At 35.7% G+C, this 17,040-nt stretch overlaps 1 protein-coding gene across 3 annotated transcripts in view; it reads left to right on the top strand.

The window, feature by feature from the left end:
• Nucleotides 1-17,040, top strand: part of GSK3B (glycogen synthase kinase 3 beta) — a 190,544-nt gene that overhangs the window by 53,588 nt on the left and 119,916 nt on the right. For all 3 annotated transcript variants that reach the window (XM_015064612.3, XM_015064613.3, XM_027060929.2), the window contains exon 2: nt 10,453-10,646. In XM_015064612.3, coding sequence (XP_014920098.1) covers nt 10,453-10,646 — 194 coding nt within the window. The remainder of the gene's footprint in view (nt 1-10,452; nt 10,647-17,040) is intronic.

Below are 17,040 nucleotides of genomic sequence, written 5' to 3'. Positions count from 1 at the left end.
TGGAGTATTTTTAAAAAATTTTTAAATGTTTATTTATTTTTGAAAGAGAGCACAAGCCGGGAAGGGGCAGAGAGAGAGAGAGGACAGAATTCAAAGCGGCTGCAGGCGCGGAGCTGTCAGCACAGAGCCGGACCCGGGGCTCAGACCCACAAACCATGAGATCATGACTTGAGCTGAATCAGATGCTTAACCGACTGAGCCACTCAGGCGCCCCAGTGGGGTATTTTTAAAATAATAAATTGAATTCTTCTTTTTCTTCTTGTTCTTCATCTTCTATTATCTTTAAACTTCTGAAAAGTAGAATAATGTAGGCGGGAGATTGTGATGTAGAGAGATTTAGTCTTCACATTCCTTTTTCTGTTTATTGATTACAAAAATCATGCTTTCCTGCTTTTTCAGATCCCAGTATTTCTTATTTAGAATAAACCAGTCCAAAAAAAAAAGCAGGAAATGCTCTTTGTATCCCAGCAAAAGTAGCAGCTGTTAACCAGTGGATTATTACTTTGTATTCTGATACATCTGCTCAGGTGCTTAAATGTTTGTTGTCAGTTCATTGATTTGATTTTCCTCAGAATTCCAACTCTTCTTGTACTCAATTTAGATGATTTGTCTCTCAGGTAACCTTATATCTCAGACAAAATGAAGCAGTTTTATAGTAAAAGATATTTTTGCAGTACATATTAAAAAATGTGAGGACATTTACTTAAAATGTATGGTTATACTGGACAGTTATTTTTGTGACTATTTTGGAATAGAAGTAGATGGCTTGATTTGTTTCCTTCTATTTTTGGTATTGGAAAGTGTACTAAACTTGGGAGTTGGAGGAACTGGGTTGTAATTTTCAATATTACTGTGTAAGCTAGAGCAGTTTTACTTATCTTTTGAACTTCAGTTCTCTTTTCTCCATTTAGTATTGGTTCTACCTCCCTCATAGGACTATTGCCTGGCTAAAGTGAGGTAATGGGTGTAAACATGCTTATAAACTGTAAAGTGATTCATAATTTGTTACTATGTAATGATGATGAGTGATGGTCATGTGTGGTGATTGTCAAATCTCTGAATTTTGTGTTTGCAGTTTCTTCTCTATTGAATGACCCAACCATTTTGAGAGGTGTTGATAAGAGTCCTGTGTCATCTTAGAAGAGTAGTTAGAGGTTCTTTCTTTAGTGACTTTTAGACATTTAGTGGTTTCCAAAGTAGAGTGGAATGTTGGATGAATTCATTCACCTATAAATAAATTAATATTTTACAGCTTATGTGCATAAAGCATAACATGGGGCTACAGCAATAAACATGTGATAAACATGATTGTTGCCCTCATAGATTGGATAATATCCAAAGCATATTGGACCAGTTGAGAATAAGCAAGTCTTCTGGGGGAAAAGAAATCCCATCCTGCCTTCTTTCCTGCACCAGTGTTTGAAATTTAACAGAAAATTTTAGTTTTATAACCTCCACTTTAAAATGTGTGTAAAAATGTGTGTAAATTTGTATACTGTGCTGTAGGAAAAGCAATTTGAATTTACAGGTGGGGATAACTTCGGTGCATAGTTCAGGGGAAAGCAAGGCAGTGTGCTGTTACATTGCAGGGATCTGAGTTGTTAGAAGGCAGTATTGAGGATAATGGGGGTATCTGGCAGGCTGAGAAAAGACCTAGTTCATTAAAAAAAATGTAGAGTGTTGATATGAATTTTACACTCACTTAAAGGCTAAAATAAAATATATCAGCTTTGTTAGGGCTTGTTTTCTGGCTTTCTTGTGGACTTGTTGCTGCTCAAGACTCAAGTTGTCAGAAGTGTGACCACTGGATCAGTGAGTGTTTTGTAAAGTAATTATTTATTTCTTTTGTCTAAGTGTTTTCCATTTACTCTTTCTACTCATGTACCATATACATATTCATTTTTGTCATATGATAAACTTCCTCATTAAGAAAAATTTAAATATACCCCTTATTCCAATCTCCCTCCCCCAAATTTGGGCAGTTTGTAAATCAAACAGACAAATATATTTAAAACTTAAATATTCTAATGTAAATTCCTAAAAGTTGAAGTTCTTATACACATCCTGCAAGCCTTTTAGACTTTCATGGAAAATAAACCTGTCTCTAAAATGCATCTTGATATTGTTTCAAGTGAGGGTTTAAGACCAAGTGAAATATTTATTCATTTGGGGTTTGGTTTAATTTTACTCCAGTTCACTGGAGTCAGAGGAAAAATATGCTTGATTCCAGGTCATGGTTCAAAAGTAAAATAATATTTAAGTTCAGGCTGTTGAAAATTGGCAGGATTCATTCTGGTTTTTGGTTTGTTTGGTTTAAAGTAAAATTAGGTTTTTGAGAGAAGAGAAACATTTTGAGTCAATTAAAATTAGTTCAAAAGGACTATGGATATTTTGAGTTAAAACTTTTGAGATATATACTTTTGCGATAGATACCTCAGAACCTTTTGTAAAGTATTTCAAATTTTCAGTTCTGCTGAAAATAGAAAGTTGATTTTGGGACCTCAACGCCTGTGTTGTTTTTTAGCATGGATTTAAAGCAAAGTAACATTGTAGGGTGCAGGTTTTAGTTCTGAATCCTGTGGGTGCAACCAAGGGAGTTACTTCGGGTAAGTTATGAAACCTTTTCAGTTACCTTAGTTTCTTCCAATTTTTTTTTTTTAACGTTTATTCATTTTTGAGGGACAGAGCATTAGAGGGGGAGGGGCAGAGAGAGAGGGAGACACAGAATCCGATGCAGGTTACAGGCTCTGAGCTGTCAGAACAGAGCCTGACCCTGGGCTGGAACTCACAAACTATGAGATCATGACCTGAGCTGGGGTCGGACTGAGCCACCCAGGTACTCCAGTTTCTTCCAGTTGTTAAATGATTATCGTGGGTATGTCACAAGGTTGTTGTAGGGTTTCAATAGTATTATAGTTCTTTCTCAAAGTACGGTCATTGGAACTGCATTAAGAATTAGAAGGAGTACTTATTAAAAATGCAATTTTCTGAGCTGCATCACAGACCTACTGAGTCTCTTTAGGGGTGACATTCTATTTTCAGTAAACTCTCCCAGGTAATTCTTCTGTCTTCTGTGAGAGGTTCTTACAAACTGTAAAATGGTACTCAAAGAATATACTTACATATAGACTGATACAAATTGAACTTAAGACCTCAAGAGGTGTCCCCTGCCCAGTTCTTATCCATTGCTGCATATTAATGCCTCAAAAAAACCAGAATTATTTGGAAAAGAGATATGAAACAGACTAATTCTCCTACCTATAAATAAATACAAATGTGGCACATTGGGTCATTTGTTTGGCTGCATGTTATCACCATATTTGCAGTAAACCCTTCATTCTGTTTTACTACTGGTAAGACCATTTGTACCTAGGGAGTTGTATCTGATCAATGGTAAGCATAAGAAGAAGCAAAAGCACTGCTTAAAGTTTAACACAAAGTAGTCAGTTCCCAAATCCTGACAATTGTGCTGGAGTAATTGTACAGAAATTCAACAGCAGACCTTTGCTGAGCACCTGCCTTGTGCCAAACCCTGTGTTAATAAGCGCTAGAGAAAGGTATATGATTCAGATAAATGTCTGGCTTTCCTAAGAACTCCTTAGTCAAGTGAGGGGCTCAGACTCTTAATAATTATAGAACATTGTGATAAGCACTGTAGAAGGGCATATACCACATGTTAAAAGAGCATAGCAGGGCAAAAGAATGTTTTTTTTTTTTTCATTTCCACTGCCAATAATTCAAAGGTCAGAGAAACTATAATTTGTTGAGCACCCTCTGTGGGGCATGCACTTAAAAAAATGCTTAACCTATTAATCATCATAGCAGACTTACGAAGTAGCTGCTATCTCCATTTTATAGATACTAAGTGGTAGAATATGTACTTCAGACCTTGATATGACTTCGGAGTCCATATAATACAATATATCTCTAGCAAAAAACTTGACCAAATTTTTTTTCTTAAGGGGAGTTTTACGGTTTTTCAGAATTGATGCTTGTTAATCCCATTTACATGGTATATTCCTTTGATTAAAAATGTATTACTATGCTGCCAGGGACTTTGGAGTCTTCTGTCTCATCTTTATCCTCCGCCACCCTGTTTTTCCTTTCTATTTCTAGAAGTGATATATAGGGAAACGTGTCCAAAGCCAGCCCATGTGTAACATCTGTCCATTTTGTTTTCCCTGCCTCTCCTTTTGTTTACTCTGTCTTCAAAAGAAATGATAGCAATTCTTTTGTTTTATTTTTCTCAGTCCTCTAGATAGAATCATGTGGAAATGAATGATGTCTCAGGGAAATGTCTCTGCTGAAAAGATTTTTAGCATATCAAGGTTTCATAGAAATTGCCTTAAAATTTATATCATGCTCTTGGCCATTGGGGTTGATCTGGCTGATTGAAGTGCTTGATTGGCGTTCCTTTCTTCATAGTTTTGCTCTGGGGTTGTGAGCAGATGCACTCTGGCTAGAGCTTCCACATCATAGAGTCGAGTCTCTATTTCACGACAAGTTTATTTTTGAATTTGCTCACCTCTGATTCTGTGGACCTCAGTTCCTTACTTTTTATTTCTTTTGCTTATTTTTATGCTTTTTTCATGTTTTTTTTTTTATTTTTTTTTTTCAACGTTTATTTATTGTTGGGACAGAGAGAGACAGAGCATGAACGGGGGAGGGGCAGAGAGAGAGGGAGACACAGAATCAGAAACAGGCTCCAGGCTCTGAGCCATCAGCCCAGAGCCCGACGCGGGGCTTGAACTCACGGACCGCGAGATTGTGACCTGGCTGAAGTCGGACGCTTAACCGACTGCGCCACCCAGGCGCCCCGCTTTTTTCATGTTTTTAAACAAGTTTTCATGTTTTGTGAACATCTTGCCTTAATAGATGTTCCTTAGCGAGTTACTTAGGACAAAAAGTATTTGAACTTTGAGATCAAAACTTGAAAGTTTGACAGTAGTCAGTGTTTCCACTTCAGACAGTCTTAATCATGCCTGAAATTGATGTTCGTTTTGATTCTTTTGAGTAATTTATATAATATTTTTTGATAGAGTTTTGCCATGTTATTGTTAAACATATGTAAAAATAGCTGTTACTTCTCTTCGGGATGGAGAAGCATAGGCAGTGTGTTTACCCTACTAGTACTGTTGTTAAATAAAACAAAACAAAATAAAACAAAATAAATTCTTTTAAAAAAAATTTTTTTTTAATGTTTATTTATTTTTGAGACAGAGAGAGACAGAGCATGAACGGGGGAGGGGCAGAGAGAGAGGGAGACACAGAATTGGAAGCAGGCTCTAGGCTCTGAGTCATCAGCTCAGAGCCCGACGCGGGGCTCGAACTCACGGACCGTGAGATCGTGACCTGAGCTGAAGTCGGACGCTTAACCCACTGAGCCACCCAGGCGCCCCAAAACAAAGTAAATTCTCAACAATACTTCATACCTTCCTTGTCACAAGTAGTATGCTGGTTTCTCTGGGTTTTTGTTACAGACTTTTAACTTTGTTATTTCTGTAGAGAGAGGTTATTTTTGAGTTAAAGGAAATTGTTAGACAGTCATTGACTTTGTTCAGTATGACTTGTTAACATCTCTATAAGCCTCACAGAAAGTGTAGTTGTTGCTTTTCCTCAGCTCTAAATCTTATGAAACATCATGGGGCGTCTGGATGGCTCAATCGTCCGACTTTACCTCAGGTCTTGATCTCATGGTTCATGGGGTTTGAGCTCCCAGTGGGAGCCTGGAGCCAGGTTCGGATTCTGTGTCTCCCTCTCTGTCTCTCTGCCTTTCCCTTGCACCTCCCCTCTCAAAAATAAATAAACATTAAAAAAAATTAAATCTTAAACATCAAATCAAATGGCTAAAATATGAATGAGATTTATCATTCATAGAAAATTAGGATGTCAGTGTCAGATACCTCCTAAATATTTAAACATGCTTGAAGTGGCCTTTCGGTTTGGGGATGCTCACTCCACACTTGGATGCTTAAAAAAATGTAACCATGAGGTGTTGCTTACAAGGTACAAACCTATGTTTGAGAGGTTGGATACTAGGTCACACATATTATTTTAGGATATGCCTAAGGCTTTTAAAAAATTGTATTCTATATATATAACAGCCTTTATTCTATATATATAACAGCCTTCAATAGAAAGTGGTTATTCTCTTGTATATCATCTTTCCGTTGCTTTATAAGGAGTCTATTGTGGTTTATATATTTAAGATTTATTTATTGTGGTAAAGAGTAAGGGATTTAATTCTATTTTCTAATTATAATAGGAAGTTTATACCTCCTGAGTGAATTTTAATTGTAATAGAGGATCCCAGGAGTCCTCTGGCAGGAGACAAAGCCTCCTGGAGCTAAGCTGTTCCCACTGTTCTGTTGTTGTACTGCATTTTTGGAGACTAGTTTTGTTGTAATTGGTATGAGACTCACTATGCCATGCATTCTGAGAAATTTAGCATTGGGCAGAGTGGTGACTTTTTTTTTTTTTTTTTTTTTAAATGAGGGAGATTTATTGCTTTCCAGTTTTTCATCAGGATTTCGGCCTCTTGGTAGCAGTGCTTTATAATGCTCTGTTACTAAGATTGAAAATTATACAATTTCTGGTAGCAAATGTTAAATTGTTTGAACATCACTGAATCGATTATTTTACATTTTTGTTTTCCATGTGCTTTTGCTTTGGGATAAGTTTTGAAATCGAAGGTTACCAAAGTATTTTGGAAAATAGCTCTTTAGCTATTAATAAGTGAATTATTGAGGCCTGAAATCTGTAACAGATTATCATTTATTCTTTTATTTCTTACTACTTTGGAGCTGATCTTTTTATATTTTCAGAAACATCTGCTTCTTGCAGGGGGGGGCAATAGTATATGAAGTTAAAGTCTTTCAGCTGTAGTAGGAAGGTTGTAAAATATAGCAGAGGCAGTATGAGGCAAGGGAAGAATTCTTGCTACTCAGAGCTTTCATCTCTTAGTTTTACTTTCCTCATTTGCATAGTAAACATTATTATAATGTATCCCTACATTTATTGTAAGTATTAGAGTAGATAAAACAATGAACTGGATGGATATACAGTGAAATTTTATACAGCTATTTTATTGCTAAGTCGGCAAATTACAATGCCAAATGGTGGCATGCTTTTCCTTGGCACATTAGCTGCTGACTGCCCCATGTGCTCCTAATGCTCATGCCAAGTCATCCCCAGTATTATCTTGCCATTTTTTACAGCTCTGCTATTTCGGATCTCCGATGAAGCATTCTGAATAGAAATTCCAGAATGCTTGAGGTAGAAAGCCTGAGAACCATCGTTTGTGTTATACTTAGAGATTTCATATTAGTAGAGAATGTAGCCCATAAGAGTTCTCAGCATTTTCTGTAACTGCTCGAAAGAGAATAGAGTGAATCTTCAATTTCTGCTGAGATAGTAAGTCGTTTTTTTTTTTTTTTACTAGATATACAAGAAGGTGAAAGGATTGGTCCTTGTCCATATCCAATCATAATTTAACACTAAGAGGCCTTAAGACTTAAAAGTCTCTTCCAGTGATAGCATCTGTAGTACCTATCTATTTATCTTTCTACCCTGCTTTAATATTTTTGCAGAATTACTTCATTTATGCATTATAATTTGCATATGAGAAAAAGCACGATTAGATGTTAGGCATTACCCAGGCCTAATAGTTGATTTGAAGAGATTTTAAATCCCAGGGTTCTGGGGCGCGTGGGTGGCTCAGTAGGTTGGGCATCTGACTTCAGTTCTGGTCATGATCTCATAATTTATGAGTTTGAGCCCCACTTTGGGCTCTGTGCTGACAGCTCAGAGCCTGGAGGAGCCTGCTTTGGATTCTGTGTCTACCTGTCTCTCTGCTTCTCCCCCACTCACGCGCGTGCGCACTCTCACACTATCTCTCTGTCTCTAAAATGAAGCTTAAAAAAAAAAAAATCTCAGGGTTCTGATGGATATCTTTCATAGCTGATTCTTGAAACCCTGAAACCATTTTTCTGAAATGTGGAGAAATGCAACCTAAAGAGGCAAGTAAGGAAAGTCATTACACATGCTTATATTGTTTTAAGTTCTCTACTGAAAGCAAGTACAAAACTGTGGCTACTGTTTTCTTTATTGAAATATGGTTATACAGTAGAAAAGCATAATTTTTGTTTATGCCTCAGACAGCTTTTGTTTTCAGTTAAAGTTGTGGAATGCAACAGCCATTCTTAAAATCTGTTAATTTATTTTAAAAATAATGATGCTTTGTTTTGTGGATTAGACGTGTGAGATTTTGCAAGCAACCTGTTCAGTGAAATTATTCATAGTCCTTGAAATATATAGTTTTTGGTGATACGGTTTTGACTTGGATGATCTAGGGAAGAGTTGGTTGGACTGTTTGAAATCAATTCTGTTTTTTATTTTCTTTGGACAATTGGATTGTAAGAAAATGTGTTCAGTACCTTGAATTTTAATCTTTCCTGAATCTAACCTTCTAGATCTCTTCATTTTGAGTTTAAGGTCAGAAGACTGTGATTCTGTCTTTAGAGGAATGTTACAAGTAAAGATAGGTTTATTTTACAAATGAAGCAGAAAATAACTTACATTAAGGTTTATAGTCAACCTGAAAAGTTGTAGTTAACATTAACATGCTCAAAAGTGAAAGTGATATGGAATATTTGGGGGAATTGAGCATGATGATTTACAATTGAGGTTTGATTAAACTAGGTTTTGCAAATATATTAGATTTATTTTACTAGGAAGTGAAATGTGAAGGGATCATTTGAAAGCATTGAGAACTACTGTATATGTATTGACTTGTGCTGGGATTTGCATGTATTTAAAGTACATATAATACTGTTGTGAATAAAAATGTTGGTGTTGACAAGATTTGAGTTACCTTTCTACAAGTGGTGTTAGATTTGTGCTGTCATATCTGTTGGGCGTTATACCTTAGAACCAAAACCCTACATATTTAAGGTAGTTAGCCATGATATAATATATAATGTAGACTGCCTGTAATTTACCTTGCTATCTTATGTAGGAATCCTTCATTGCTTTTGTGTCTGTCAGGAAGGCTGCCTTATAAACAGGAGCATTAATTAGTCACAGATACCACTTAGTGTGTGTGTGTGTGTTTTTTTTTTTTTTTTTGTCTATATTAGTACCTTTGTGAACTAAAATGGCTATACATATTGGTTAAATGTGCCACTAACATTTGGATATTCATTTACCTGGTAATTTTATTTTGGGAAAAAACTCAAACCATTGGAAAATGAGATTATATATATATTTTTTATATGTGAGGTTCAAGTGAATACTTCAAAATCTTGGCTTGGTATCTAGAGTTAAAAACTACATTTTTTTCTTTTATTAGGTTAGTATGAATTCAGTTAGCATCATACAAATAAAATTGATATAATGGAAGAGTAGAAGAAGAAACAAACGGAAAAAGTGCAGTTTAGTCAGTGAGCCTAAGGACTTGGATGTACTGAGATTTGGTTTCAGATTTGTCAGGGAAGAGAGAAGCACAAGTCATACTTGCTACTTACCAATGATTGTACTCAGTAGAATCTCTGTGTATTCTGAAATCAGTAAAAGAACAATTTAAAACTCTTTAGAATCAGGTTCTAGGTAGCATAGTATGGTTTAGAATAGTTTAAGAGTTCAGAGACCCAAGATGATTGTGAACTCTGCCTAGGCAATAAGAGGTGGCTCTTGAGCTTGAATTGAAGAGTCTTTAGATTGTTACTGGGAAGGGTGGGAAGGCACAGAAGATAAGGCAAGAGCTATTGAGTGGGCAGAGACCACAGAACCAGTGAGCTACTTATGAATGAGGCTCACTCAGTTCAGAATAGGTTTGGTTTTTCTTTTCTTACTCCAAATTAATACTCTTTCCCATGTTCCTTTTCCCCATTTGACCTTTCTCTAAGAGATAGTTGATTTTCTTAAAAAGAAGTAAGATGCAGAGAAAGAAAAACTCAAAGCCTTACCTTCCTAAAGGTAGAATGGTCTGAATAGAGTCAACATATTTAGATGTTTTCAGTAGTATTTATTTTCAAGTAAAATAAGGAAGCCTTGAGAAAAGAACTAGGGCCTTCTTTAGAAAGAACAGATGGGATTCAAACCCAGGGTCCACCATTTGACTTTTGACCTTCAGCAAATTTAACATTATTTCCATTAGTTTTGTATGGAAACAGTATTATATACTTCATGGGGTGATCGTTTTCATTAAATAAATCCCCATATGTAAACTAAGCATGATGTCTAGTCTACAGAATGACTAAATAAATGGTGGTTAAAAAGTTACTTACAAATTGAAACAAATAGTTGAAGTAATTCTATACAATAAACTAAGATGAGCATTTAAAAATGATTTGTAGTAAAAAACAGTTTACTATGTAAACTATTGTGTACTTCAGCAATTTTCTCTGTTTAATTCTTTACAGTTCTCATTTTTCTGTCTCTTGTTTCTTTTAGGAGACAAAGATGGCAGCAAGGTAACCACAGTGGTGGCAACTCCTGGGCAGGGTCCCGATAGGCCACAAGAAGTCAGCTATACAGACACTAAAGTGATTGGAAATGGGTCATTTGGTGTGGTATATCAAGCCAAACTTTGTGATTCAGGAGAACTGGTTGCCATCAAGAAAGTATTGCAAGACAAGAGATTTAAGGTAAGACCTTTGGTATTTCATGCATTTTGTTGCTATCAGTTGATGTGAATGAGTATTTTTTCTAATCATTTCTTTTTGCTTCAAATTTCATTTACTGTGCAGATTTATTGTAGACACTGTATTTTCTCTTGTGTATTTTGTAGAGATAAGTTACTAAAGATTGCAATATTATTTTTGAACCACTGCCTTAAGTGATATATGATTTTAAAATGCTGTGAAAGGTAGATTAAAATTCTTAATTTATACTTTTAAAAAGTGACCTCTCCTTGCCTAGGGTCTCATTGGTGTAGGAGACCAGAGAAATAGTACCTGTAGTGTTTGGTCATTTGACTATTGACTATGCTTCCTTTCTTAAAATTTCCTTTGAATCTGTAATGCAACACTATCATTTTTTCCCCCAATAACTGACTTTTCTTTGCTATTTTCTTATGTCTTCAGTCTACTCTGAGAAACAGTTTATTTTCATTTCTTACACCAGCTCTTTAGGGGATCCTATGCATGAATGTTGAAAGGTCATCTCTATGTTATGGTATAGTGTAGAGAGTCAAAAGATCTGGGCTCTAACGTATGTTCTGCCATTAACAAGCCATGCAGCTCTGTTCTCTTCTCTACTTCTGCCACCTCTGCAACATCTTACTGAGAGTCTCCCCTGTACTAATAAGTATGCCAAACATGAAGGGCTATAAAAATAAATAAGAGATGATCACTGCTCTGAATAGCACAGAGTCTACTATCTTTATTGCTCTAGAGTGTCTCAAACATTCTAAAGAGGTTTTTTAGGAAAAAAAAATTGTTACACCTTTTGTCTTCAGTACTCACTCTCTCTCCTAAGTACTAGTCCCATGTTGCCAAATGCCCACTGGATATTGATATCTGGTATCTCACATTGCAAGGGCTTCTTGCTTAATTCTGATCTGACTTTTGAGACCTGGTGGAAATCCTTTCTGTTGCTTCCCATTCCTTTTTGCTTTTTCCTTCTAATGTCATTCGCTTTGTCATTCAGACTTTTCTGGTCTCTCATATCTCATATCCACTTGTCACCCTGCATTGATTTTTTTTCTTTTCTTTACTGCCTTGATGATTTGTGCCTTCTTTCCTTTTTTCATCACTAGTAGTCTAGTCAGGCCCTTGCCATTATTTGGCTTACCTACTAGTAAGACTCTACCTCTGATCTTCTGCATACCACCACAAGAATAATCCCACACTTAAGGTTGATCATTATTTCTCCTACACACAATTCTTCTGTGGTTCCTCATAGTCTAGAAAATAAAGCCTGCCTAGTTCAGTAGTGTGTTCAGGGACTTCTGTAGTCTTATCTCCAAATACTCAGCTTTCCAAACCTTTTATGCTACTGTCCGTGAAATATATATTGGTTTTTATTTAGCTTCCTTTCTGTCACTCCCGTTCTCTTGCTAATCTAAATCCTGTCCTTTATGAAATTTCTCAGATGATTCCGGCCAGCCATATGGATTTTGTTCTAAATTCCTTGAACACTTATTGTCCCTAAACTAGGAAATTCCAAATTTTTTCATGACAAGGACTCCATTTTTATTATATGTATCTCCTGGAAACCCGCAAAATCAGTGGGTTGGTTTTTTTGTTTTTTGTTTTGGATTAGTATTGATGATAGCAAATACTTAACAAATTCTTGTTATATACCCAGTGATCTCCTAAGCTTTTTACATAATTAGTTTTATTTGAGCCTTATCATTAGTACTGTGAGATTGGTACTGTTGTTATTTGGCTAAGAAAATTTACGCACAGAGATTATAAATTAACTTGTCCAGGGTCACACAGTTAGCAAGTAGAAAATTGGGCAAGTATTTGAATCAAGCATTCTGACTCCAGAGTGCTTTGTTAAACATTTTATCATCACTGCATCAGAACCATATATTCTGTTTAGAAAGTATTTGTGTTTGTATTCTTGCTTTTTTTTTTTAATTAAAAATTTTCCCTTTAGCGTGGTTTATTTATTCATTTGAAATAGTTTGGTTCATTTGTTTCTGAATGTATCCCTTCTTAGAACTTTAACCCTGTTGTTTGTTTTTTGTTTTGTTTTGTTTTTTTTTTTTACTTTTTAAAAAATTATATTTTCTATCGGTGAAACACACTAACATGGTTCCAAAGATCAGAAATATACAAGTGCCATTTCTTCTCTATTCCCTGTATTTTGTTTCTACTCGCTTCCTGTAGCTAGCCAGTCTCATTATGTTTTGGTTCATTTTTTCTGGGTTTCTTTTGCACAAGTGAGCAATTAAGTGTAATTTTCTTGGCTTCTTTTTTACATAAAAGGTAATTTATTAAGGGAGCTCTTTTGCACTTTGCCTTTTCTCTTGATATAGTTCTTAGAAATCATTGCATATCATTTCAGAGATTTTTCTCATCTAGCTGCATAGTATGCCAGAGTTGATTCAACCATTCTTGTATGTATGGATATTTCATTTCTTTTCAGTATTTTTTTTATCTCCAAGAGTGCTGCTATGAAAAACCTTCTCTCATATATTTTTTTAATTAGATGTGTATCTTCAGAGTAAATTAAGAGAGGTAGACTGCTGAGTCAAAGCATAAACACTTAGGTAATTTTGTTTGATATTGTTAAATTCCCCTCCATAATGGTTGAATCAGTTTGCATCCTCTTTGGTCATTTGAGTGCCTATTTCCCCTTAGCGTGGACAACTTGCCTTGCCTAAGTTTTTCAATTTTTGCCAATCTGATATGTGAGAAATGGTAGCTCATTGTAGTTTTAATTTATAATCTCATTATTATGAATGTAGTTCAACATCTTTCCATCTGTTTAAGGTCCGTTTTGTTTTTGTATGTGTAAATTGTTCTTTTTTCTTTTTGTCCATTTTTTAAATGAGTTTTTGGTCTTTTCCTCTCAACTCTGAAGAGTTCTTTATTACAGATTTATTCTTTATCTGTGATGTATTGAGTATTTTTACCTTGTGTATTCTGTTTTTATACCATATGAAAGTCTCCCACTACCCCATACAGTCGAATTTATTGTTCTTTTCTTTTATCATATGTGGATTTTTAAAAAAAAAAATTTTTTTTTAACGTTTATTTATTTTTGAGACAGAGAGAGACACACAGCATGAACAGGGGAGGGGCAGAGAGAGAGGGAGACACAGAATGTGAAACGGGTTCCAGGCTCTGAGCTGTCGGCACAGAGCCCGACGTGGGGCTCGAACTCACTGACCGTGAGATCATGACCTGAGCCAAAGTCAGATGCTTAACCGACTGAGCCACCCAGGCACCCCATATGTGGATTTTAATTTATGATTAGAAAGCCTTTTCCTTATAAAGCCTTTCCTTATAAAAAGCCTTTTCCCCAGGTTAAAGAGAAATTCAACCATATTTTCTTTTGGTAGTTACAAGATTTCACTTTTTACATTTAAATTCCCTGATCTGTTTGAAGTTTATTCTTGTTTATGGTGTTTATGCCTCTGTATGGTATGAGTTACTGATATAATTTTATCCTTTCTTTAAAAAAATTTTTTTTTATTACGTTTATTTATTTTGTGAGAGAGAGAGAGGAGGAGAGAGGCAGAGAGAGAGGGAGACACAGAATCCAAAGCAGGCTCCAGGCTCTGAGCTGTCAGCACAGAGCCCAACATGGGGCTCACACCTACAAGCTGTTAGATCATGGCCTGAGCCAAAGTTGGATGCCTAACCGACTGAGCCACCCAGGCACCCCGTAATTTTATCCTTTCTCAATCATTAACCGGTTAGTTGTTCAGTACAGTTTATTAAAAGGCCAATCTTTTCTCCAGTGATTTGAGATGCTATGGTTAGTACATGCTAAATTTCCACATGTACTTGGTCTGTTTCTGGACTTTCTGTTCTGTTCCAGTAGGTCGTTTGCATACATGTTCCTGTGTCAGTACCACATTATAGTATGTTTTAATATCTGGTTGAGGTAATCCACTCTTGAGGCTTTTTTTTTTTTCTCCTAGCTTTTCTTGAATGTTTATTTTTCCATATGAACTTTGACATAAATTTGGCTAACTCGATTTAAAATAGGTTGCTGATACTCTTAATTGAAATTTCATTAACTCATTAACTTAGGGAGAACTAACCTTTTTGTGATGTTGAATTATCTTATCAAGGAATAAGAGATATCTGTTTGTTCAAATTTACGTTTGTGTCTTTCAGGAGTTTTATTTATATAGACTTTTGACATTTCTTATTAATTTTGTTCCTAAGTACTTATTGCTTTCATTGCTATTGTATGGTTTTGTTTTTGTTTTTATTTTAATTTTTTCTCTTACATGCTAAAAAGTGGTAAGTTCATTTCATTCCACTGTATCACCTTTCCTTTGTGAAACTTAAGTATTTGTTCTTCTTGCTAAATGTTAACTGTTTTAAAAAAAATAATAAAATTTGATACATTGACCAATTCATTTCTCTTGATTATTATAATATATATACTACGAATTTTTCTGACAACTTAAAGTTCTGTAGTTTCACATCTGTGGTTTACGTAGCTGCTGCCTAGGATTATATTAAATAATTAGATATTTCCAGAAAAAGTTTGAAGTCTTCTCCTTGCCCAATCAAATAAACCAACCTGTTGACACTGCTAGTATCAGTGAGAGGCAGTTTGTTTTGGTGAAAAAACAAGGAGAGAGAAAACGGTCAGAGACAAAAAGAAAATCAAGAGGAATTACCCTGCATCAGCAATCATGTAAACTATATCTAAGACACTGAGCTTTTCTATTAGGAATTTCTGGAATAATCTTCATTTCATTAATGTTTTACCTGCAGTTTGAATGCTTCCCCCCCCCCCCCCCGTGACCATTCTGTGACAAATTACTTAAACAGAAATTAAATTACTTCACTTAGCCAGTTTAGAAGTACTTGTTATAGAAAATGCTCTTGTGGTTTTGTAGTGGTAAAGTCCAGCTAGGTACCTTATGTAGGAGACCTTTGATATTAGAGCAGAGAGAAGATTAATCAATCCCAAAAGCTACTGACACTTGTTGAGGCCAGCTTTTCTAATTTGAAAATTGGTTAGTTGCATTTTTAATTAATTAATGATCTTAGCTTCATAAACTATTAATTTCATTTCTCCCTTTGAACTAAGTCATAGGTTTCAGGTCTCCTGCTTGGTTTCACTTGTTCTGTGGTTAGATATGGGAGTGGAGGTGTGAAGTGTCACTGTTGTTCTATTGTGAATAGAGAGTGAATAGAGCCCTACTTGTAATATATACCATTTTCAAGAGTGAGGAGAAATAATGCCTGGTTTGATCCTTGAAGGTATGATTATTCTCTGCATGATGTTGTGGAGACACCATAGAAGAAAGAAGACCTTGTTGTTTACATTAGTAGTTTTGTAAACTAGAGTATATTAACTTTTTGAGTCTCAGTTTCATCATCTATGAAACGAGAATGCTACTACTACAGCAATGCCCCAGCTTACTGTTTGGCACAGAAAAGGAGTCATTATTGTGTTCCTTTTTTTCCCCTTCAATGTTGTATAAATCAAATGAAACAATGTATTATGAGAACATTTTCTGAATTTTATTTATTTTTAAAGTTTATTTATTTATTTTGAGAGAGGGAGAGAGAGTGCAGGCTTGGAAGGCGCAGAGAGAGGGAGAGACAGAACCCGAAGCAGGATCCATGCTCCATGCAGAGCCCAATGCAGGACTCACAAACTCATGAACCAAACCATGAGATTATGAACTGAGCCAAGATGAGGAGTTGTATGCTTAATTGACTGAGCCACCCAGGTGCCCCACATTTTCTGAATTCTAAAACTCCTTATAACTAAGTTGTTTTTATTTTTAGGCATTTGAATTACTACAAATGGCTATTCACTTTGGATTTTTACCTGTTTGTTTTACTTTCTATTAAATTGGGCAGTCTTATTTTGAGGCACCTAATTGTATTTATGTAACTCTTTTAAGTCATTTGTGGAAAATCTATTTCCTGATAAAACTGACAGGCAAATTGAAAAGAAGTATACTTGAAAACAGGCAACTTGAAAAGAAGTTTACTTATGCCATATGAAGCTATGTTCTTTGGGTCATAGAAACTTGTTATCAAGGGAAGCTAGAAATCAGGTCTTAACCTCTGGGGAGCAGGAAAGACAGCAGGTAGGAAAAATCTTACACTGCCATGCAGCTTTAAGGAAATTCTAGCAAAACCGGTGGGGGGAAGTCTCAGCCCAAGGTTGACTATCAGAGGAATCCATTGTCTCCTGGGAAAAGATCTCCATTAAATACATCTGCCATGCTCAGTCAGTTTCTGGAAACAGCACATGGGTAGCTTGGTATGGCCTGAACAAGGGAATGGCTTTGAAAGCTCAGCAGCTGGGCCGTTGATCAATGATGCTCCCTATAGTGGGAGATCTAAGAGACACATTTTCATAATTACCATGCCAGTCCTT

The sequence above is a fragment of the Acinonyx jubatus genome, chromosome C2 (assembly GCF_027475565.1).
Source record: "Acinonyx jubatus isolate Ajub_Pintada_27869175 chromosome C2, VMU_Ajub_asm_v1.0, whole genome shotgun sequence".
NCBI lineage: Eukaryota > Metazoa > Chordata > Mammalia > Carnivora > Felidae > Acinonyx > Acinonyx jubatus.
Note: the sequence above shows the minus strand (reverse complement) of the source record. Positions and strands in the feature narration are given on the sequence as shown.